We start from the raw sequence: 25,104 nt of genomic DNA, 5'->3' as shown, positions 1-25,104 counted from the left end.
TTCTGCCCTGATTCCGGATATACCACTTTCATTGTCATTAATTGAATATCAAAGATAAAAACTTTACGTCTCTGCCTAACTCGGGTAAAGAATAACCTCTTGTGGATATGTTGTCAAATTTCGAGTAGCAAAAGGAATGTCATTCAACATTGTGGCTTGTAAGGAAAAGTTTGCACACAAATGATTAATCAGACCATCATAACAATATCTACAGATTTTGCTAGTAGTAGATGTTACACAATTTATTTTGAAGTCTGCTCCATTATGTGATAACCACATGCTCTTAAAGTTCAGCTAGCTACCACTGTGACTGATGTAATCTCTGTCTGACTGTCCTGTAACTGCCATTGTTTGAGCTTTCTCTTTTCTCTCCCTCATTTTACAGGGTTTGCTAGGGCAGTTGAGGCAGATGGCTAGCAGAATGGGCTCTGGTCCAAGGGGTGCAGGTCTTGGATTCAAGCTGCTTATAGGGGCAGGAGCACTTGCCTATGGAGTCAAGGAAGCCACATACACAGGTAAAGGACAAGACATACTATTAGAGCCTGACCAATTTATCCACCGATCGTGCCGATAGAATGAACAAATACGCCTGCAACTTAAATGCGTTAATGTTCTAAAATGTTCAATGGTTGCCTGAAGAGGGTGCGCTACGTGAGCTGCTCATTGAATATCATTCAGTCCTGTGTTATAATGGGAGAAAGTATGGTGGTTCGATGTTGAGTGGCCTGCACTGCCAGAACATTTGAAATAATCAAAAGTACATTTCACCGAGCAAGCAGGCCTGTCCTTATCACATCCTCACTTAGCTAGTTAACATTAACTGGCTAGTTAACCCTTGTAAATCTAGCCAGCTAGCTAGCAATCCTTTGCTGATGTGCTAACAGCTGTTAATTTATGCGCCAGCCCAGCACTAGCTAACTCGTCTTTTGACTTAATACAAAAATAACACTTACTGTCTGGGCTTGTCGGTTTAGTTAGCTTTCCGAAATATGCAATCTACAAAATGCAAGACAGTTGGTGCAGTTCCTTTAGTCCATGTGCTTGCCTTCATGATAAGGTTGTTGTAACTAGCCAGCTACTGTTGACGAACCCCATTCCGTACGGCTTCAATGAAAACAAATGGGACTGATGCCAACAGTTGCTACAATCTGGGGTGTGAACTACGTTTCTATTCTAGCGTTGATTGACATGGTAATAGCCCGATGAGTATTGGGGGAAAGTAGACAATACTGATCACTCTGACGCTGTACGTTAAATTGTGACGTGTCATGACGTAACGTACAGCATGCATAATGCCACTTATTCTGTCGTACAGCCTTTCTCCACCAGGTGTAGCGCTTCTCTTGCAGATTAAAAACAAGAAGGGGATAGTGATCGGGTAACGGGGGATACCTAGTCAATTGTACAACTGAATGCATTCGTTTTTTGCATCGAGACATTACTCTCAAAAGCCGCACCAGACGCTGTTTACTTCTGAAGATCACTTTAGCGCCACCCTAAAAACCTTATTCAAATTTGGCACAAACCTTTAAATGGGTATGTAATGACACATATAAACTCTTTAGTGTTTTATTTACATTTTAGAGGTGATAAGATCAGGTATAAAAAGCAGTTTGCCCACACAGCTTATCACCCCCTAACACGCTGTAGGTTTCGCTTACCCACCCGCCATTTTTAAAAAGACCAGATGGAGCTCATTTTCTTCAATCATGCAAAGACGGGCAGCATGAAGGTCTCGTCATTGATTTTGCTGGAAAGGGTAGAGATTGTGGTACTCAACTGTACTACAGTTGACCTGGAAGTATTATGTTTTTTGGGCGCTAATATAAGGTCAATTGTACGTTACAACGCAATGTACAAAAGGGCGTCAGCTTTTCTTTAGCTTGCTAAATTAATATGCGTGTTATTAAAACCAGTGCAAGTGTTTGCCTGCATACATTTTTTTATTTATTAATCAGTGCATGAAATTTGCAGTTGAGAGAGATCTATAGCCAATACTTTTTGTATTGAGTAACAGTGTAATATTCATAGGGTTTGGATAAGTAATGAACCACTAACTTATGAGAGCTCTTGTGGCTGTGCCATCAAGTGGAAACAAAGTCAAAATTGTCTATTGTAAAGTTGGCTTCACTTAAGTTTAGGCATAAGGTTAGCACTGTGGTTAGGGTTATGTTTAAAATGAAATTTTAAGAAGAGACGTATTTTTAAGTGGGCCGGGATTATGACTTTGTTTGTAACTAGTGGTGACAGTGATTGTTTGCATGACCTTTGACTGTAGTAAATGTTCTCAATACAAATAGTGACGCTTAGTGCTAACATTATGAACTGCATGTTACTGCAATACATATAGGTATATGGGGAATTTCTGAACAGCATGTGTCAGCACACCCCCGCTGCTTTTTTATTTGTGCTTTTGTTGCTTCAGGATGCTCACGTCTGCGTAGCCCTTACTTATTCACTGTCCTAGACAAAGCGTGAACTCATAGCTAAGAAGGTAAACTAAATAAGTGTTATTTTTTGTATTGTTCAATTAAAGAAAGAAATGCATAAACTACCATCAAAATGTAAAATAAAAACAAATGATAACCCTTAACAAAAACATAGTGATACGAACAAGACTTGACAGACACCGGTTGGCTTGTGTATTTTGAAGGAATCAGTTTATACAGTGCATTCTGAAAGTATTCAGACCCCTTCCACATTTTGTTACATTACAGCCTTATTCTAAAATTGATTACGTTTAGTTTTTTTTTCCATCAGTATGCACACTACCATAATGGCAAAGCAAAAACTGTAAAAAAATAAAATAAAAAAAGTGTTTTCAAATGTATTAAAGGTAAAAACGGATACCTTTTACATAAATATTCAGACCCTTTGCTATGAGACTGGAAATTGAGATTAGGTGCATTCTGTTTCCATTGATCATCCTTGAGATATTTTTACATGATTGGAGTCCACCTGTGTTAAATTCAATTGATTGGACCTGATTTCAAAATGCACACAACGGTCTATGTAAGGTCCCACAGTTGACAGTGCATGTCAGAGCAAGAACCAAGCCATGAGGTCGCAGGAATTGTTCGTAGAGCTCCGAGACAGGAATGTTGTCGAGGCACAGATCTGTGGAAGGACACAAATGTCTGCAGCTTTGAAGGTCCCCAAGAACACAGTGGCTTCCATCATTCTTAAATGGAAGAAGTTTGGAACCACCAAGACCTTTCCTAGAGCTGGCCGCCCGGCCAAACTGAGCAATCGGGGGAGAAGGTCCTTGGTCAGGGAGGTGACCAAGAACCCAATGGTCACTCTGAAAGAGCTCCAGAGTTCCTCTTTAGAGATGGTTGTCCTTCTGGAAGGTTCCCCCATCTCTGCAGCATTTCACCAATCAGGCCTTTATGGTAGTGGCCAGGTGGAAGTCACTCCTCAGTAAAAGGAAAGATGAACAGAGCAAAGTACAGCAAGATCCTTCATTTAAAATTTTAAAAAGACCTGCTCCAAAGCGCTCAGGACCTCAGACTGGGGCGAAGGTTCACCTTCTAGCAGGACTACGATCCAAAGCACACAGCCAAGACAACGCAGGAGTGACTTCAGGACAAGTCTCTGAATGTCCTTGAGCGGCACAGCCAGAGCACGGGCTTGTACCTGATCGAACATCCAAACCGACAGAGCATGAGAGAATCTGCAGAGAAGAATGGGAGAAACTCCTCATATACAGGTGTGTGAAGCTTATATCGTCATACCCAAGAAGATTTGAGGCTGTAATCACTGCCAAATGTGCTTCAACAAGGTACTGAGCAAAGGGTCTGAATACTTAGGTAAATGTGACATTAGACAATTTTATGTTCTTCCCAGACAGCTACCCGAGGTCCTTCGTCTGCTGAGCAATATCTTTCTAGCATTGTATTTTTTTGTGTGTGTATAGAGTACCATTCAAAAGTTGATGAACCTACTCATTCAAGAGGTTTTCTGTATTTTTACCATTTTCTACATGGTAGATTAATGGTGAAGACATCACAGCTATGAAATAACACATGTAATCATGTAGTAACCAAAAAAGTGTTAAACAAATCAAAATATATTTTAGATTTGTCCATGTAGCCACCCTTTGACAGCTTTGCACAGTCTTGGGATCCTCTCAACCAGCTTCACCTGGAATACTTTTCCAACAGTCTTGAAGGAGTTCCCACATGCTGGGCACTTGTTGGCTGCTTTTCCTTCACTCTGCTATCCAACTCATCCCAAACCATCTCAATTTGGTTGGCGTCGGGGGATTGTGGAGACCAGGTCATCTGATGTAGTACTTCATCACTTTCCTTCTTGATCAAATAGCCCTTACACTGCCTGGGGGTGTGTTGGGTCATTGTCCTGTTGAAAAACAAATTTATAGTCCCACTAAGCGCAAACCAAATGCAGCCTTCAGAATGCTGTGGTAGGCATGCTGGTTAAGTGTGCCTTGAATTTTAAATAAATCACAGACTGTGTCACCAGCGACGCACCATCACAGCTCCTCCATGCTTCATGGTGGGAACCACACAGTCGGAGGTCACCCATTCACCTACTCTGCATCTCTCAAAGACATGGCAGTTGGAACCAAAAATCTCAAATTTGGACTCATCTGACCCAAGACATTTCCATAAGTCTCTTCTTATTATTGGTGTCCTTTAGTGGTTTCTTTGCAGCAATTCGGCCATGACTGTTTCACGCAGTCTCCTCTGAACAGTTGGCATTAAGATGTCTGTTATTTGAACTCTGTAGCAATTTTTGACAGTAATCTGAGGCTGGTAACTCTGAACTTATCCTCTGCAGCAAAGGTAACTCTGGGTCTTCCTTTACTGTGGGGGTCCTCGTGAGGTCCAGTTTCATCATAGCGCTTGGTTTTTGCAAATGCACTTGACGAAACGTTATGTCTTGACATGTTCCGGATTGACTGACCTTTCTTAAAGTAATGGACTGTCATTTATCTTTGCTTTTTTTGAGCTGTTCTTGCCATAATATGGACTTTGCCCTATTTGGTAAAAGACCATCTTCTATATACCACCTTGTCACAACACAACCGATTGGCTCAAACGCATTAATTTGTGGAATTTATTTCCTTATCTTTTAAAAAGGCACACCTGTTAATTGAAATACATTCCAGGAGACTACCTCATGAAGCTGGTTGAGAGAAAGCGTAAAGCTGTCAAGGCAAAGGGTGGCTACTTTTGAAGAATCTCTCACACAAAATATTTAGATTTGTTCAACTTTTTTGTTGTTGGTTACTACAGCATTCCATATGTGTTAATGGTTTTGATGTCTTCAATTCTACAATGTAGGAAATAGTGAAAATAAACAAACCCTTGAATGAGTAGGTGTCCTAACTTTTTTTTGTGTATTGCGAGACAAGTTCTTTACATCCAAGATGTTTTATGTAGTCATTTATATCCTGTTTTATTCTGACAAAAAGGAACAAATTCTAACGGACGCTATTGACTGACAGTAAACATTTGTCTTGGGTGTTACTTTACTGGTAGTGTGATGCCTAATTTTAAATTCCAATCGACCCTGACACAGCCATGGCACGATAGCCACGAATACATGCAGTACTGATCATCCAGAGCGAGGTAAAACCAAACCCTCTCCACCCATATTTTGTTTTTATTCCATGGTCGTTACTTTATCACCTCTGCTATTTTTTTTGTTTTAATTAGGGCCGATTTTCAAGTTTTCATAACCATCGGTAATCAGCCTTTATGGACGCCGATTACATTAGGAGGAGACCTGCTTGGCAGGCTGACCACCTGTTGTGGGTGCAGCATCAAAAGGACCTTCTGGCTGCAAGGAGCCAAAGTAAGTTTAATGGTAACTTATCTTAAACAATCTTCACATAACTAGTGGTTAACTACACGTGGTTGATATTACTAGGTTAACTAGCTTGTCCTGCATTGCATATAATCAATGCGGTGCCTGTTAATTTATCATCGAATCACAGCCTACATCAACTTGATGATTTAACAAAAGCGCATTCTTAAAAAAAGCACCATCGTTGCAATGTACCTAACCATAAACATCAATGTGTTACTTAAAATCAATACACAATTAATTTTTTTTTAAACCAGCATAAAAATGTCACTACACCAGCAATAATAGGTGCCGCACACTTGAGTAAATATGGATCCAGATTGTCAGCGCCTAATGATTTCTTATCTATTGCAGATAAGACATCTTCTGACTTTGTGAAAATGTAAAAAACGGCTTACTGCTTTCCACATCAGCTAAAGGCTGAGGGGCTAAAACAATATACCAGTCAGGATCATGTTGGTAATTTTTTCTTTCAAAAAGTTAACCAGCAGAAATAAAAATGCTTTTTAAAAACATCACAAATTTCAGCTCTGTCACTGAGCCCAGATTCCGATGTATTTTACTTCGGTGGGGAAGTCAGTTTCCTCGTTTTAAGTGAGTTGACAGTTTTCCAGAATTTTTCGGGTTCACCAGCAGACTCTGTCATAGCATCAAGGAAATACCTAGATTTTGCCTTTTTTATTCCCCCGGTCCATTTATTTCTCAATTGCCAAAAAAGCAGCCAATCACCAGTTTTCCTCGCAAAGGCCCATGCTTGATTATTTAGCAGAAAAATGATTTTCAAATCACAGCTAAAACTGGGTCCATTATGCAGTTTACGGATAAAAGCTCTTGAGTAATAAAGGTCATGGATAAAGGTTTGCTCTGAGAAGTGTTTATAGTTTCTCTTAAGAATTATATGTGGGTCAGGTTTTTTTAGCCTAGTATCTCTGATATATGCAATATGGCAGTGGTCACTGATGTCATTAGCCAAATAACCCACTAGCTATATATTTGTGAGGTGTATTTGTTAAGATAAGGTCTATTAATGTACATTTTTGGGGGTCTTTTGGATTAGGACTGGTAGGTATAGTTGAGTAAGATTTATTTAGTTACAAATGTCTTAATTTAAATGATGCTGGCATGAGCCAATCCAGATTGAGATCTCTTATCAATAATTCAGAGTTTACATAAGACATTAACTCAAACAATTTGCTTAGTGCAGAAACCAGAGCTGAGGGTGGGCGATAAGCTCCCACTAGCGTTAATAGTGCATTATGACCAAGGACCACATTTAGAACTAAGCATTCATACTGTTTCAGAACAGAAGTTGAAATGGACTCGGGGACATCTAGATTGCATTTAACATATATGGAAATACCTCCTCTACCCACTCTGTCTGCTCTGTAGATATTGTAACCAGCTAACAGAACATCTGAGTCTGGAACAGAGACACAGAGCCAGGATTCAGATCTAATCATGCCAGCATGTGATTGAGACCAGTATTTCAATCAAATCTAGCTTTTGGATCAAGCTTCTAGCATTCAAATGAAAAAATTCCTAGGCCACTATTTCAAGAGCTCATATCAGATGGAGCATTCAAGGTAATATTAGATGAGTGACACTTCCTTGTGTAACTACTGACATGCCTGAGTTGGATGGAAATAAGATTACTTCTAACAATACCCCTCTGCCTGTGTTAACCTGCACGCCACACACTAGTAGAGACAACAACCCTGTTGACAATACCTATTCCTTACTCATTTTTAATATTGGGATTTAGTTTAATGTAAAAGGATGACCAATTATTTTAGGATCTTATAGGCCTACTCCAATAGAGAATCTAGGCACATTTTATTTAGCTCTATAATTCTTTATCCTAGCCCTAAAATAGATCTCTACCTATTAAGTTTTCTTAAAGCTAATCGTCTCATTCACATCCGTGAACAAGTGCCGCACTACATAACAGCTTTCAAGTCATTAATATACCTGATCTCTACATTTAGCCATTTGTCAAACAAAAAACTACCTTGGTATTGCGAATGTACTACCTGTGCAATCCTCTTCAAATTTAATAAACAGCCAAAGAATGAAGGTCAGCCGGCTGACGACACCGCTCGCATGTCCGAGCATTGCAAAATAAATGTCAATCTGTTATTCAATTCATGCTCTCGCACGCAAACGAGCGTGTTGCCAAGGGCTAAAATAGAAGTCAGTTCTATTTCTGACGCAGATCTCGCTCCTAAAATAACTCCATGTTTATCCCAGGACAAATTTGCTAGCAACAGCAAGCTAGCTAAATGGGACAAATAAGCTACCAAGTGCAAGTTAAATTGCCATCCATGCTTAATGCTTTTCAACCTGTCCCCAAATTAATATAACTGGTTCAGATTATGTTTTGATATTTTAACCTGCATGTCGTGATCGCATTTGGTGTGGGGGGAACAAAATACATTTATGCACTCGCGCAGCCAGTTTGGGTTCCGTGTTACGGTCGCACATTTTGGGGATATTCAGAGGTGGAAACTTTCCATGGGAATTAACGGGAGTATTTGCAAATTAATATTAATACCATTTTAATGCTTGGATGTGCACTTTGCCAGACTGCCAAGAACCTTGCCGTGAGACACGGTAGTGATGACACCATATGCCTTGTTGATCTCTGCACCAGACAGGATGCGCTTTCCAGCGTACTTGGGGTCCAACATATATGCTGAGGCATGTATGGGCTTCAGGCAGAAGTCTTCATGCTTTTGATGCATTTCAGAACTGCAGTTTCCTCTGCTTGGGGCAACAGTGAAGTGGGCAGGGCAGTATGGATTTATTCTCTTACATCTGCAAGCAGAGTCTGAACATCAGATAGGATGGCATTGGCTCCCTCAATCTCTGCAATGGCTACTGCTGTAGGTTTCAGGCTGCTTACCACACTCTCCTTAAATACATCATCCAGGAAGATCCACTTGATGGGGCTGTCCATATCGGCAGACTGTGATATGGCCATTTCTTGGAGAGACTCCTTCCACTCCAGGAGACTGTCAAACATGACAACACCACCCCAACAGGTGTTGCTGGGCAGCTTCAATGTAGTGCTCTTATTCTTCTCACTTTGCTTGGTGAGGTAGATTGCTGCTATAACTTGATGACCCTTCACATACCTAACCATTTCCTTGGCTCTCTTGTAGTGTGTATCCATTGTTTTGCTCATGCAATAGCACCACAGCCAATGGGTGTGATGTGAGGGTTGTCCTCCAATTTAGACCAATCAGCCTTCATGTTCTCAGCATTTTCTGTCACCAGTGCAAATACCTTCTATGGTCAAGGTCATTGATGGCGGCATTCAGCTCATCTGCAAAGTAGAAACCGGTGTGTCTTCTTCCTTGTGTCTGTGCTCTTGTAGAATACTGGTTGAGGGGTGGAGAGGTAGTGTAATTATTCCGTGCCCACAAACAAACATTTGACCACCCATCAAAGATGATTACAATTCAGTCTGACCTTCAAGTGAAGGTCAAGCAACTCGGCATCCAGCGAATTAGTAGATAAAGCATATCTGGTTTCAGGTGTGTATGCTGGGCGAAGAACATTGAGTAATCTCTTCCAATACACATTGCCTGTGAGCATCAGGCGAACCAGTTGCATACACAGCTCGAGCAAGACATTCATCAGCATTTCTCTGACTACGTTCCTCCATTGTGTCAAACGTCTGATTTCAGGAGGACCATGAGCTGTTGCTATCGATAAGGTGTCTTCATAACTTTCACCTCAAGTAGAAGTAGAGGGACTTTTGTCAGAGGCTGCTTGTTGTGAGCGTGAAGACAGTCAATCAACAAAACAGCGGGCAAATCATTGGTACACAATGTCATGACTTGTTGTCTTCAAATCGGTTTCTTACAGTCAATACGTCCTGCGAAATGGCCCATCAGGTTTGATTGTGTTACAAACTGGAATGACTGGAAAAGTCACGTTCTGTGTGGGTTATTTACCTGGAATGTGTTGTCAAATGGAATGTGATGGAATTCACGACACAAGCGGTTCACAAAATGTTGTGTGTTGGGCTATAAAAACGGATTTGATCAAACAAAAGATCATTCATTGTGTAACAATGAGCATTGGAATTGCAAACAGACAAAGATCGTCAAAGGTAACCAATTTATTTTAATGCAGTTTGATTATGTTACGCCTATGCTGGTTAAATTTTTTTATGGGGCCCTATGCTCAGATAATCGCATCGTATTCTTTCGCATTAAATCCTTTTTTAAATCTGACAACGCAGTTGGATTAGCAAGATTCTATGCTTTCGATACATGTGAGACACTTGCATGAAAATACATGTTTAATATGACTATTTATGTAGCGATCACCGTATGTTGTGGAATTTCAGCCCGCTAGAGGTGCGCAGAGAGGTTAAGGGAACTTTATGCAATTGGCCAGATTCTGCATCTTTTTTGCATTCTTCACATATGATTTAGCACAATATTTTTGCAAATGTACATAGCTTTTCCTTCTACATGCCACAGTACTCGTGGCATTTTCCTATAAAAAAAAAAAAAGTACAATTCCATGTACAGATAAATATGTAAAATCTCTGACTGAGGCCGCTACGTAAGCTTATTAAGGCTGCAGGGGCAGTATTGTGTAGCTTGGATGAAAAGGTGCCCAGAGTGAACTGCCTGCTCAGTCCCAGTTGCTAATATATGCATATTAGTATTGGATAGAAAACACTGAAGTTTCTAAAACTATTTGAATTATGTCTGAGTGTAACTTAACTCATGGCAGGCAAAAACCTGAGAAGAAATACAAACAGGAAGTGGGAAATCTGAGGATGGTTGATTTTCAACTCAACCAATATCCCACTGTGTATTCAATAGGGGCTATGTTACACTTCCTAAGGCTTCCACTAGATGTCAACTGTCTTAAGAAACTTGTTTGAGGATTCTACTGTGAAGGGGGAGAGAATGAGAGAAGATTGAGTCACAGGTCTGCCAGCAGTCACGCGCATTTCACATGAGAGCTAGCTGCGTTCCTTTGCTTTTCTGAAGACAAAGAAATTCTCCGGTTGGAATATTATTGAAGTTGTTATAAACATCCTAAAGATTGATTCCATACATCGTTTTATCATACCGTAGTGTCTTTTAAGGGAGTCCACGGTAGTTTTCAAGCTTATTTTCCGCTCGTATTTCTTCCATTTTATTACTGTAATCCATTCCTGTTTAAGGCCTCAACCTCCCTCAGTAGCCAGGCAATAGATCCAGTTTTTAACTGCTCACTTATGCTTGTAAGCAATGCTTTATCTTCTGGGGACGCAGTTATAAAGGCAGCGGCTTCCTTTCAGTTTCACTCGCAGAGCTCGAGGAAAGGTCTTGTTCTCTTCGATGTATCTGATTCTTTTCGAGCATATCAAAATGCTGATCAATAAATAAAGGTTCTCTATATTATCCAGAATGTTTTTCAGTTATCATCAAATCCTCAATTTTTATGATTAATTCATGGGACAATCTGTGCCTACCACGCTGCCACGTCATCAACCCTCAATCGTCTTGAGACTTCTCCTTAGCAGCAGATTAATTTAAATTGTTGTAAAACGAGTTCTCTAAACTCAAATATTTGGTCACATGATTCATTTTGTGTATGGTTTCCTAGAAAAAAGGGTTGGCTCAACTTACCATACTCTCCCCAAATCAAAGTTATGTGCCTATAGTTAAAACGTGATAGCTGCAAGACCAAGTTTAGCCTCACTTCAATGCTTGAAGTTGTTGCGTAAATCAACCGTATATTGCGATTTTATTTAACTAGGCATGTCAGTTAAACAAATTCTTATTTCCAATCACTGCCTACACCGGCCAAACCTGGACGAAGCTGGGCCAATTGTGTGCTACCCTATGGGACTCGCGATCACAGCCGGTTGTGATACAGCCTGGAATCGAACCAAGGTGTCTGTAGTGATGCCTCAAGCACTGCGTTGCAGTGCCTTAAACCGCTGCGCCACTCGGGAGCCCGTGCTGACTCATTTAAAAAAAATGGTTAATGGACTACCTTTTAGCTGGGATAGCTTTGTAAATTAAAGGAGAATTGGGGGAGGTTGACCTTACTGCTTGACAGACTAGAGACAACACTGCGCTACAAGGACCCAAGGGCTCTTTCTCAATTCGTCTCAACTCTATTCCTATCTCCTTTACTCACCCACCTCATACATTGGGGGAAAGGTTCAAAAGTAGTTATTGGATGTTCTCACGTGCGACTTAGAAGAGATCGGACGAGAGTAGAAGAAAGCGCAGTGTTGTCTGTTTGTCAAACAGTACGGCCCCCTCCCCCTAATCAACCTTAATTCACACGGCTATCCCGGGGAGTTGTCAGACATTTTCTATTAACGCTATTGTATCGGTGGTCCTCATTACCATGGGATGCAAATGACCCGCTTCATGTTTTGAAGCGTCATTGCTAAACTGTACTGCAACTGGTTTTAAATGAGTTCCTTTTCTCCTCAGTGGAAGGTGGTCAGAGGGCCATCATCTTCAACAGGATTGGTGGGATGCAGATGGACACGGTACTCGCTGAGGGGCTCCACATTAGGTAGATGTCCTTCGTTATCACTCACCTTTTTGACCTTGACTGGCAGGGCAGTGCGTTGTCGTGTTCATTAGGCTCATAATGGAGGAAAACTGCAATGGGGAGGGACTACCTGCACATGTCCAATAAGAAACTCATGTTCGTTTTCCTTTTGCGAAATGTTTTGTTTTCGGTTGTGTGCCCTAATGAACACGAACGACCCTGAACTGTTTTCACAGCGGGGGATGAGGGTGATCCATGTCTTTGGTGGACTGTTTAAACAAGGCTATATTCATTGTCCTCACTCTACATTCTTGTTGACAGGATACCATGGTTCCAGTACCCTGTCATCTATGACATAAGGGCGAGACCAAGAAAGATATCGTCCCTAACCGGAAGCAAAGGTGATTGATTGGACACGTGTTTCTGAACATTTAATCCTGATCAAAATTATCCTTTGTCTTGGGATAAAATAAAACCCCTTGTTGCATATGAGATGCTTTTTAGTTTATGGAACACATCTAGGAACAAACTGTACCTTTTTTTTACAAAAATAATTTTTGTGATTTGATTGACTCCACAACAGCACTTCAGTCAGTGGCCTGGGCCATTCTAAACTGTTGTATATTTGTAAAGAAAGACATTCACCAAAACTAGATCCACATTTACTGAATTGTAACAAGGTCCATTATTCCTGCTGTTGCTATTGCAACACATTGATTCCATGGCAGGATGGATTTAATGGATTGATTTTTATTATTTTTTTATTATTGCTGTTCGTACAGAATGTATTCATAACATTATCTTGCCTCCTGGCTGCAGTGAGACGAGTGGAAAATATTGGATAAAGAACATTCATTATTTTCATAGAGAAGGAAAGAAAGACTGGCAAACAGTGAATGGAGGCTATGTTAAAGGACCACTCTGATATTTACAGCCATTTTAGCCTAGTGGTTAAGAGCGTTTAACCAATTACCAAAAGGTTGATGGTTTGAATCGCTGAGCCGGCACGATGGACAATCTGCTGTTCTGCCTTAGAGCAATGCAGTTAACCCCAAAAACAACTGCACCCCGGGTGCGAATGACATGGACGTTGATTAAGGCCATGCCTCTCTGATTCAGAGGGGTTGAGTTAAATGCAGACGACACATTTCGGTTTAATCCTTTCTCCTATTGAGTCTTGAATATCACCTAAAATGGCTCCGACTCTCTTCCTTATTGTCTCTGTCCCGGTACAGACCTGCAGATGGTGAACATCGCCCTGCGTGTGCTGTCCCGTCCTGTGGCCTCCAACCTGCCTGCCATGTACCAGCAGCTCGGCAAGGATTACGATGAGAAGGTGCTGCCATCCATCGTCAATGAGGTGCTGAAGAGTGTGGTGGCCAAGTTCAACGCCTCGCAGCTCATCACACAGAGAGCTCAGGTATACAGGAAGGGGTGCTTTTGGGAATGCTGTTTCTCTTAAAGTGCTATGGTAAAGTTGTAGTTGCTAACATTAGACTTTTGCGTTATTGGTATGCACTTTATCACCTTTTAATTTTAAATTTTTTTTGTTAGATTTGAGTCTGAAGAACTTTTCTGCGTTATACAAACATTTACACTACATTTGTCCTGGCTCCATGCACCTGCAGCTTACTGAATGTACTTTAATGAATTGAGCTCAGTAATGGCCTTCTCAATTGGAACAGGTTATAGTTTTCCAATCGAAATGCATTTTAGAATGATGGACCAATGGCAATAAAATGGTTCTTCTGTCGTTAGGTGTCCCTGATGATTCGGCGGGAGCTCTTTGAACGGGCCAAGGACTTCAACATCATCCTGGACGATGTGGCCATCACCGAGCTGAGCTTCAGCAGGGAGTACACTGCCGCGGTGGAAGCAAAGCAAGTCGGTGAGGAGGCTCACGCTCATACCCTTGCTATTGCATATATAGTACACTACCTTTTTACCAGAACTCTATGGGATTTTTCAAATACTAAAAACTACATTCTGGTATTTGAAAAACTGAATTTGGCTCTCACTGTTTTTGTATACAGCCTATGGATGGGACTGGGGAAATGTAACCACTCAAATTCATAGACTGCACTCTAGAGTGGTGAAAAAACATACACGGAACAAAGTAAAAAATATTAACTTGCGGTTTCAAAGCTTATCTAATGCAATTCTGCCATGGAGTTGAAAGAAAATGTTGCAGTTTCAAGCCAGTTTCCTGCAATTCTATACATTTTTGCCATGTAGCTTGAATGTATTTTTCAGGAAAGCTAATTTCCTACAATTGTAGGAAATGACCAAGAAGTTTCTGGTTGGTACGAATTTTCCGCTGCGCTCTATCAGCACCATGGACAGCGCCCAACATACAAAAGCAAGATTTTGACCAACCAGCTAGATTGTTACCTTTTTCAGAAGAGCAACATTTACGTGTCCTTTAAAAATAGCCTAGAACTAATTACTGACACTTCCTTGTTTGGATCTGTAGCGTATGCAAAACTTCAGCCTATTTTATTGGTTTTTACTTTCCTAAAACAATTCATTACAGGAATCATAAGGATAATGTACTTTACTGTTTAAATAGTAAAGAGTATTGTTTGGTAACTACAATTCCTAGGTAGGTAAATTTTTCTGAAAACTTAAATGGGAGATGTTCTAGCCAGGAGGTATTTTGTGACCGTATGGGCATTAATTCACTCTTGTTCCAATTTATTCTGTATCCTGAGAAGGTACCAAACAAATTGATCACATCAAGAATCTTTAGTATTATAGCTGTGTATTGCTGCATGAGATCTAATCGTCTGAGCGAGCGGTTCGATAATTAGAGCGAAGAGCATAGGCGACAGCGCACAACCCTGCCTTGTCCCCCTGTTGAGGTTAAATCGGGGCGACAATGATTGGTTAGTGAGTATTCTGGCACAGGGGTTCCTATATAAAAGCTGGATCCAATTTATGAACTTTTCTCCAATATTAAATTTCTGTAGGACCTTGAATAGATAGGGCCACTCAACTTGGTCAAAGGCCTTTTCGGCGTCAAGAGATATGACGGCAAGGTCCACGTTGGGTAACCTCTGAGAATACATAATATTGAAGAGGCGCCTGAGATTGAAGAATGAGTTTCTGTTAGGGATAAAGCCGGTCTGATCCGAATGGACCAATTTGCCAATTAAAGTGCTAAGCCTGTTAGCCAGAGTTTTTGCTAAAATCTTTTGGTCTGTATTAAGGAGAGATATTGGTCTGTATGACCCTACCTCTTCTGGATCTTTACCCTTCTTATGTATAACTGTAATGAACGCTTCGTCCAAAGTAGAAGGGAGAGCTCCATCCTCATTGGCCTGAATCAACATTTTGTGCAGATAGGGGGAGAGCATGTTGCTGAATGTTTTATAGAATTCACCAGGGTATCCATCTGGGCCCAGGGTCTTGCCACTCTTTAGAGATTTAATTGTTACTCGAATTTCATCGAGATATTTCCTTATTCAGGAAGTTAGAATCTTCCTGGTTCAGGGCAGGAAGATTACAGTCCTCCAAAAATGTTTGCATAATTAAGGGGTTAGGATCCGCTTTAGATGTATATAGAGTCTCATAAAACTGCTGGAATCTGTCATTGATGTCTTTGGGGGAAGAGAGTAATTCCCCAGATGCAGATTTAACCCTGTGAATCATTCGGTCACTCACATTTTTTCGAAGTTGTCTGGCGAGTAATTTGTGTGGTTTGTCACCAAACTCAAAATATTTTTGCTTGGCATAGAGAAAAGATTTAGCCATTTTAGCTGAGAGAATCTGATTATATTCCAATTTTAAAGAGGTAATATTTTTATGTTTCTCCATAGATGGGTGGCTAGCATTCTCCCTATCCAGTAAGTGAATTTGTCCCTCCAGTTCTTCCAGTTTTGCCTACTCCTGGCAGCCTGAAAGGAGATAATACAGCCTCTCAGATAAGCCTTCAGTGTTTCCCACAATAATGCTGGGGAGGTCTCTGGGTTGTCGTTGGTATCAAAGAAAAATGTAATTTGGTCTTTAAGATATTCACAGAATGTTGGTTCTGTGAGGAGCTGAGGATTCAACCTCCAGACCCTCTCGTTTGGTACAATGTCACCCAATCTCAGGGAGAAGGTGAGTGGACTGTGGTCCGAGATTATAATATCATGATACCTCACATTACAGGTATAGGGGGGTAGTCTAGCATCCAACAAAAAGTAGTCAATTCGAGTGTAAACCTTGTGAACATGAGAGTAAAAGGAGTATTCCCTACCCGTAGGGTTAGCGATCCTCCATATATCAAATAAGTTAGAATTTTTTATGTAGGTATTCAAGAATTCGCTTGAATAGGAGGTAGGGGTTTGCCGGGTAGAGGATCTATCCAAATATTGGTCTAGCACACAGTTAAGGTCCCCTCCAATGACCAGGTTAGTATGGGAGATATCTGGAATCAGGGCAAGGACTCTTTTGAAGAAAGAGGGGTTGTCAATGTTTGGCCCATAGATATTTAGTAGAGTTACTGAGGTAGAGTGGATTTCCCCTATTACGATCACATACCGACCCTCTTTACCCGCAATAGTGGTTTTATGTAGAAAGGGAATTCCTTTCCGTACCAGAATCGCTGTGCCTCTCGTTTTGGCAGAGAAGTTAGAGTGATACACTTGCCCCACCCACCTACACTTAAGTCTGCTATGAGAGTTATTCTTCAGATGGGTTTCTTGCAAAAATATAATATCAGACGAGAGTGCTTTCAAGTGGGCTAGGACCTTGCCCCTCTTAATTGGTTTGTTTAAACCCTTGACATTCCAGGAAGTGAATGTAAGCCCCGCCCTCCTCTCGTTTGTAGTTCCTATGGTGGCCTGCATACCATGTAACTTGATAAAAAGGTAAGAAAGCGCACCAAACCATCACGATCAGCATATGTAGCCCCTACACCCGAGCAGTATCCAACCCACCCCTCCCCCCCTGCAAGCACCTTTACTTCCCACCCTGTACCCCTAATTTCCCCAACACTTACCCCCCCATCAACCCACATTTAACAGGCATGTACAAACAGGAGAGAAAAAAAAAAAGGAAAAATAAAAATAATAAACACATTGTCTGGCTGATGCCAAAAAAGCACGGCGCGACCTCGAACAAGAGGTAAAGCAAAATAAAATCCCAGCTATACATTCACCTCTCACTATCCTAGAACTTCTACGAACATGAACTGAGGAGGCTCCCGCGAGTTAAGTGTTCAGTTAGCATCTAATAAACCTAAACCGAATAAGTTGCAACTTAAACATATTGCGCATTTAAGCGTCATCCTGGGTCAATCCCAGAGATAAGCAAGATATAGCCTCAAGATTATATTGCTAAGCACTGCCGGTCAAAAAATAAACCATCCGCAACCGACATAGTCAGCCGTACCTTTACATACTGTGGGTCAGGAGATCGGAACAAGGATTTGTTAAATTAAACGTTCCCCCCATAAAAAAAAACATGTTTAAAAAGAAAGAAAGAAAGAAAAAAAAATATATATATATATATAAAAAAAAATATATATATATATATATATATATACATACATACACACATTCATACCCCAGAATAACAATCTACACTGATTTAAAATATACACATACATAATACTAAAATGCTAAGAGAAAATAGTAATAAAGTACAAATAGTAATTATATGTACGCACACCTACACAGACATAAGCACTGCAGAGGGCTGGTGGGACTCTAGTCGGGAGAGAGGCCCACGGCCAGACAAAGGCAGAATGGCACAAAACATCAACTTGCTAACCAGGTGTCTGCCCCCTCCCAACCATCACCCCCAGTCCCCCGCAAGCAATAAATAAATGGTATGGTAGTAAGAGTGATGTAAGGATTGTAAAATAAATAACGAAACAAAACAAAAGTGGGGGAATATAAGTATATCCGTCCGAAGGTGTCAGTGATCAAACCTGGAAGTAAAAAATATGCATCGCTCTGAGCACAGCCGGGATGAAAGTGAATTTAACGTTAAATGAGAGCTCTGACCGCCATTCATTGGTCTGCTCAGCGTCTTACATGTTCGGTAGCCCTCGTTGAGCCCGTTTAATACATTTTCACCCAATATGGTATAGTATGGATTCGAGTCCTTGAGCAGACCCTAACACGCAATAACAAGGCACTCTAACCTGTATTGGGGATTGGTGTATATCCCCGGATAAACTTCTCTGCGTCCAAAACCGAGGAGAGACAAATCTTCTCACCAGAAGGCGGGGTAATTCTTGGTCTTGCAGGGAAGAGTACGGCTGGGTGAAGATGGAGTTTGTAGAGTTTGGTCATGACATCTCTGTAGTCGGCGCGATGCTTTGCCACATCGGGCGCATAATCCTCATAGACACGGAATGGATGCCCTTTATGTGACAGGTTGCCCCTCATTCGAGCTTCACGCAGGATAAGATCCTTGGTCTTGAAACTGTGACAACAGATGATTACTGGGCGAGGACGTTGGCCCGGTCCAGGCACTGGGACAAGGGAGCGATGTGCGCGGTCCAGCTGGGGATCCGAATCCAAAACATCCGATCCCATTGCATCCTTCAATAGCTTGGCGAAGAAGTCGGTGGGGCGAGAGCCCGCCTCTACCCCCTCTGCCAGACCAACAACGCGAAGGTTATTACGTCTGGATCGGCCCTCCAGGTCCACCACTTTCACAGAAAGTCTCTGCGCAGTATCCTGCAATGACGTGCATAGCTTCTCTAACTCGTCGATCCTACCAGCGTTGAATTCAGAAGCTTTCTCAAGGTCCACAATACTCTGGCCATGCGAAGTGACCGTTCGAATGATGCTCTCGATTTTGGTGTCCAGTTCAGCAATATTGGCCTTAAGATCCTCAGCTATAGCAACACGTAGCTCCCCCAAAGCCCGGGTAAGTTCTGTAAGTGTCACGTTGTTGCATGTGCCTCCCGCCATGTCTGTCTCGTTGTTTAGTGGGGAGTAGGCCTCCGCTGTGGTTTTATTGTCCTTTGGTCGCTTATTACTCGGCATTTTCATATAAAAAGTTACAATCTTGTATTAGAAAGAAACGTTTGTTGTAAAAAGTGCCATTAAAGTAGGTTAAATTAGATTATTTCGCAAAAAAGTTGCAGGAGCCTCTCACGCACAGCCGTTCACTCTAACATGCTAGCTCCGTCCCCCGTTTGACATGTTTCTACGAACTTTAATAGAAGTTTTTTGACATTTCGTCTGAACAAGTGATCGCGCATTATGCATTTGGATTACTGGGCTAAACGTGCAAACAAGGAGGTATTTTGACATAAATGATGGACTTTATCAAACAAAACAAACATTTATTGTCGAACTGTGATTCCTGGGAGTGCATTCTGATCAAGATCATCAAAGGTAAGTGAATATTTATTATGCTATTTCTGACACCTTCTTTGGAAAATGGCTGGATGTTTTTCTGTGACTAGCGCTGACCTAACATAATCGCAAGGTGTGCTTTCGCTGTAAAGCGTTTTTGAAATCTGACAGAGGTTGCATAAAGGAGAAGTTTATATTTCCATGCATAATACTTTTATCAATGTTTATTATGAGTATTTCTGTAATTTGATGTGGCTCTCTGCACTTTCACCGGATGTTTGTTTGAGACGATGCATTTCTGATCATAACACACCAATTTCAAATCAGGTTTTTGGACATAAAGATTAACTTTATCGAACAAAACACACATTTATTGTGTAACATGAAGTCCTGTGAATGCCATCCGATGAAGATCATCAAAGGTTGGTGATTTCATTTTATCGCTATTTCTGATTTTTGTGAGCCCTCTCCTTGGCTGAAAAATGGCTGTATGGTTTTTTTTGTGACTAGGTGCTGAATTAACATAATTGTTTGGTGTGCTTTCGCTGTAAAGCCTATTTGACATTGGACACTGGCTGGATTTACAAGAAGTTTATCTTAAACAAGTATTTTACACCATTTATGTTTGAGGAATTTTAATTATGGGATTTCTGTTTTGAATTTGGCGCCATGCAATTTCACTGGCTGTTGGTGGCGCTACCGTCCCACATATCCCAGAGGTTAAGTGTTTTTATATACTTTTTATTTTGAATCCTGCGACTGTTGGGCTAAATTACTGGGAGCGCTGCTATCTGTCACGGGATCCTGCCAGATTCCATTTAGGGGGAGAGACTGGAAAGCCCAGCTAACCTAGCTGGCTCGGCGGTCTCAAATGGAGGTCGCTATTGAACGTTTCCAGTGTTGCAGGAGCTGCGTTTACTTTGCTTTGTTCTGGGACAATATGGACCGCGCTGACTTTCAATGTAGCAACTGCTTGCTTGCGGAGCGAAGTAGCTATTCTTAGCCAGCAAGTAGCAAACTTACATAAGCTACTGGGGTCCCCACTCCCATCTTCCACCCCAGTAGCCGGACGCCACTCTGGAAGTTACGCCGCCGTGTCGGGCTCTCCACAGCCGACTGGCCAGTGCTAGGCAGGGTTCTATCTCAGGGAGCTGATCTCGACCCAACCAGCCATGGAGGTATGTCACTCGCTGTGGAAGTCGAAGAAGGCGTCCTCTGTCAAGGGTCTCCATGAACTGACACAGACCAGAAACTGCTTTGTCGCACTGGGTCCAGAGGTTCCGGTGCCGCCTTCCTTGGTGGCTTCCCAATCAAGATCGGATCCGGAGCTACCTGCGTCTTGGTCCTCGGTTCTTTCTCTCAGGTGGCTTCTACCTCTGGTTCAGATCCTTGGAGCTCCCAGCCTCACCAGACCATGAGGCTGCCTGCAAGACCGGCCCATTCAACATCACCAGCTGTCATCATAGGCAGCTCTATGGTGAGAAACATCTTGGTCCCCAAGGCAAAAACCCTGTGCTACCAAGGAGCACGAGTACAGGACATAAGGCTGCTTCCGACTGTTCTACCACAGATGCTGGGAACTGACACTGTCGAAGTCCATGTGGGGTCAAACGACATCAGGAGGGCTAGCTCGGAACATTTGAAAATGTATTTTAAAGAACTGATTTTAGCATTAAGACGCCAATAAACAGCCAAACATTTCAGGTCCAGTACCATCGTTGGGCCGCGGGTGTGAAAGATTCAGCAAACTACTGGCATTACACATCTGGCTGAAAGACTACTGTAGCTCTGTTAGGGTCACTTTTATTGATCACTTTGACACCTGGAAACGGAAGATACTCTACAGGGATGACGGAGTCCATCCAAATCATCTTGTCTCCTGGACTCTGTCAACACATTTCAAGGCTGCATTGAAACAATGACTGGTAAATGATCCAAGACCAGCTCAGTTAATCACTACCATTGTGACAATGAGTCGTAAATGCTGCATCAAATGTACATGATCTTAGGGGCATTGGCAAACGCAATGTAATATAATTTATGTATCCCCAAATTGCACCGACTACATCTGTATATCCTACAGCTATTGTAATCATGAGCCTATAAACCAAAGTTACACTGTTAGCACTGAGGCAGTGTGCAATAGTAGGAAGACTACTTTATCCAGCTCACCCTACCTCCTGAACTTTCCAAAAAGCATTAAAAACAGTCAAGCAACCCAGAAAAGTTCTAAAAATAGCCCATATTAACATATGTACAGTTGATGTTGGAACCTTAGCCAAAAGCATTTAAATTCGGTTTGTCACAATTCCTGACATTTAATCCTAGTCAAAATCCCTGTCTTAGGTCAGTTAGGTTCAACACCTTATTTTAAGAATGTGAAATGTCAGAATAATATTTTTTATTTCTTTCATCACAGTCCCAGTGGGTCAGACGTTTACATACTCTCAATTTGGTAGCATTTCTTTTAAATTGTTTGACTTGGGTCAAACGTTTCGGGTAGCCTTCCACAAGCTTACCACAAGTTGGGTGAATTCTGGCCCATTCCTCCTGACAGAGCTGGTGTAACAGTCAGGTTTGTAGGCTTCCTTGCTCACACACCTTTTCAGTTCTGCCCACAAATTCTCTATAGGAATGAGGTCAGGGCTTTGTGATGGCCACTCCAATACCTTGACTTTTGTCTTTAAACCCTTTTGCCACAACTTTGGAAGTATGCTTGGGGCCATTGTCCATTTTGGAATACCCATTTGCGACCAAGCTTTCACTTCCTGACTGTCTTGATGTTGCTTCAATATATCCACATAATTTCCCTCCCTCATGATGCCATCTATTTTGTGAACCGCACCACTCCCTCCAGCAAAGCACCCCCACAACATGACGCTGCCACCCCCGTGCTTCTCGGTTGGGATGGTGTTCTTCAGCTTGCAAGCCACCCCCTTTTTCCTCCAAACATGACGATGGTCATTATGGCCAAACCGTTCTATTTTTGTTTCATCAGACCAGAGGACATTTCTACAAGAAGTACGAACTTTGTCCCGATGTGTAGTTGCAAACCCGTCGTCTGGCTTTTTTTATGGCAGTTTTGGAGCAGTGGCTTCTTCCTTGGTGAGCGGCCTTTCAGGTTATGTCAATATAGGACTCGTTTTACTGTGGATATAGATACTTTTGTACCCGTTTCCTCCAGCATTTTCACAAGGTTCTTTGCTGTTCTGGGATTGATATGCACTTGTTGGTCCCATGGTGATTATACTTGCGTACTATCGTTTGTACAGATGAACGTGTTACCTTCAGGCATTTGGAAATTGCTCCCAAGGATGAACCAGACTTGTGGAGTTCTTTGTGCTGATTTATTTTCATTTTCCCATGATGTCAAGCAAAGAAGCACTGAGTTTGAAGGTAGGCCTTGAAATACACTGCTCAAAAAAATAAAGGGAACACTTAAACAACACAATGTAACTCCAAGTCAATCACACTTCTGTGAAATCAAACTGTACACTTAGGAAGCAACACTGATTAACAATAAATTTCACATGCTGTTGTGCAAATGGAATAGACGACAGGTGAAAATTATAGGCAATTAGCAAGACACCCCCAATAAAGGAGTGCTTCTGCAGGTGGGGACCACAGACCACTTCTCAGTTCCTATGCTTCCTGGCTGATGTTTTGTTCACTTTTGAATGCTGGCGGTGCTTTCACTCTAGTGGTAGCATGAGACTGAGTCTACAACCCACACAAGTGGCTCAGGTAGTGCAGCTCATCCAGAATGGCACATCAATGCGAGCTGTGGCAAGAAGGTTTGCTGTGTCTGTCAGCGTAGTGTCCAGAGCATGGAGGCGCTACCAGGAGACAGGCCAGTACATCAGGAGTCGTGGAGGAGGCCGTAGGAGGGCAACAACCCAGCAGCAGGACAGCTACCTCCGCCTTTGTGCACGGAGGAGCACTGCCAGAGCCCTGCAAAATGACCTCCAGCAGGCCACAAATGTGCATGTCTGCTCAAACGGTCAGAAACAGACTCCATGAGGGTAGTATGAGGGCCCGATGTCCACAGGTGGGGGTTGTGCTTACAGCCCAACATCGTGCAGGACGTTTGGCATTTGCCAGAGAACACAAAGATTGACAAATTCGCCACTGGCGCCCTGTGCTCTTCACAGATGAAAGCAGGTTCACACTGAGCACATGTGACAGACGTGACAGTCTGGAGACGCCGTGGAGAACGTTCTGCTGCCTGCAACATCCTCCAGCATGACCGGTTTGGCGGTGGGTCAGTCATGGTGTGGGGTGGCATTTCTTTGGGGGGCCGCCAGCCCTCCATGTGCTCGCCAGAGGTAGCCTGACTGCCGTTAGGTACCGAGATGAGATCCTCAGACCCCTTGTGAGACCATATGCTGGTGCGGTTGGCCCTGGGTTCCTCCTAATGCAAGACTGTGCTAGACCTCGTGTGGCTGGAGTGTCAGCAGTTCCTGCAAGAGGAAGGCATTGAAGCTATGGACTGGTCCGCCCGTTCCCCAGACCTGAATCCAATTGAGCACATCTGGGACATAATGTCTTGCTCCATCCACCAACGCCACGTTGCACCACAGACTGTCCAGGAGTTGGTGGATGCTTTAGTCCAGGTCTGGGAGGAGATCCCTCAGCAGACCATCCGCCACCTCATCAGGAGCATGCCCAGGCGTTGTAGGGAGGTCATACAGGCACGTGGAGGCCACACACACTCCTGAGCCTCATTTTGACTTGTTTTAAGGACATTACATTAAAGTTAGATCAGCCTGTAGTGTGGTTTTCCACTTTAACTTTGAGTGTGACTTCAAATCCAGACCTCCATGGGTTGATAAATTTGATATCCATTGATCAGTTTTGTGTGATTTTGTTGTCAGCACATTCAACTATGTAAAGTATTTTAAGAATATTTCATTCAGATCTAGGATGTGTTATTTTAGTGTTCCCTTTATTTTTTGGAGCAGTGTACATCCACAGGTACACCTACAATTGACTCAAATGATGTCATGGCTTCAGAAGCTTCCGATGGGATAATTGACATCGTTTTCTGGAAGTTTCCAAGCTGTTTAAAGGCACAGTCAACTTAGTGTAGGTAAACTTCTGACCCACTGGAATTGTGATTTAAGTTAAATAATCTGTCTGTAAACAAGTGTTGGAAAAATGTGATGTCCTAACCGACTTGCCGAAACTAATTTGTAGTGTTTGGAAAATGAGTTTTAATGTTTCCAACCTAAGTGTATGTAAACATCTGACTTCAACTGTAGCCTTAGGAACAAGGTCCATGAAGTAAATAACTTGCTTGTAACAGATGCCATTCATATTCTCTCTGACACTCACTTAGATAATACCTTTTGATACAGTGGGAGCAGTACATTGTTATAACATCTACCGAAAGGACAAATGCCAACGGAGACAGTGTTGCGGTCTATATTCAGAAACACATTCCTGT

General features: G+C 42.1%; 1 protein-coding gene across 2 annotated transcripts in view; it reads left to right on the top strand.

Annotated features, from left to right (window-relative positions):
- phb2a (prohibitin 2a) overlaps positions 1 to 25,104 on the top strand; it is a 36,347-nt gene that overhangs the window by 1,716 nt on the left and 9,527 nt on the right. For both annotated transcript variants that reach the window (XM_024435033.2, XM_024435032.2), the window contains exons 2-6: positions 386 to 515; positions 12,294 to 12,378; positions 12,679 to 12,758; positions 13,593 to 13,777; positions 14,116 to 14,245. In XM_024435033.2, the coding sequence (XP_024290801.1) occupies positions 386 to 515; positions 12,294 to 12,378; positions 12,679 to 12,758; positions 13,593 to 13,777; positions 14,116 to 14,245 (610 nt within the window). The remainder of the gene's footprint in view (positions 1 to 385; positions 516 to 12,293; positions 12,379 to 12,678; positions 12,759 to 13,592; positions 13,778 to 14,115; positions 14,246 to 25,104) is intronic.

Source organism: Oncorhynchus tshawytscha, linkage group LG10 (genome assembly GCF_018296145.1).
Source record: "Oncorhynchus tshawytscha isolate Ot180627B linkage group LG10, Otsh_v2.0, whole genome shotgun sequence".
In the NCBI taxonomy this organism is placed as follows: domain Eukaryota; kingdom Metazoa; phylum Chordata; class Actinopteri; order Salmoniformes; family Salmonidae; genus Oncorhynchus; species Oncorhynchus tshawytscha.
The sequence above is the reverse complement of the archived record's forward strand: the minus strand, read 5'-3'. Positions and strand labels throughout refer to the sequence as shown.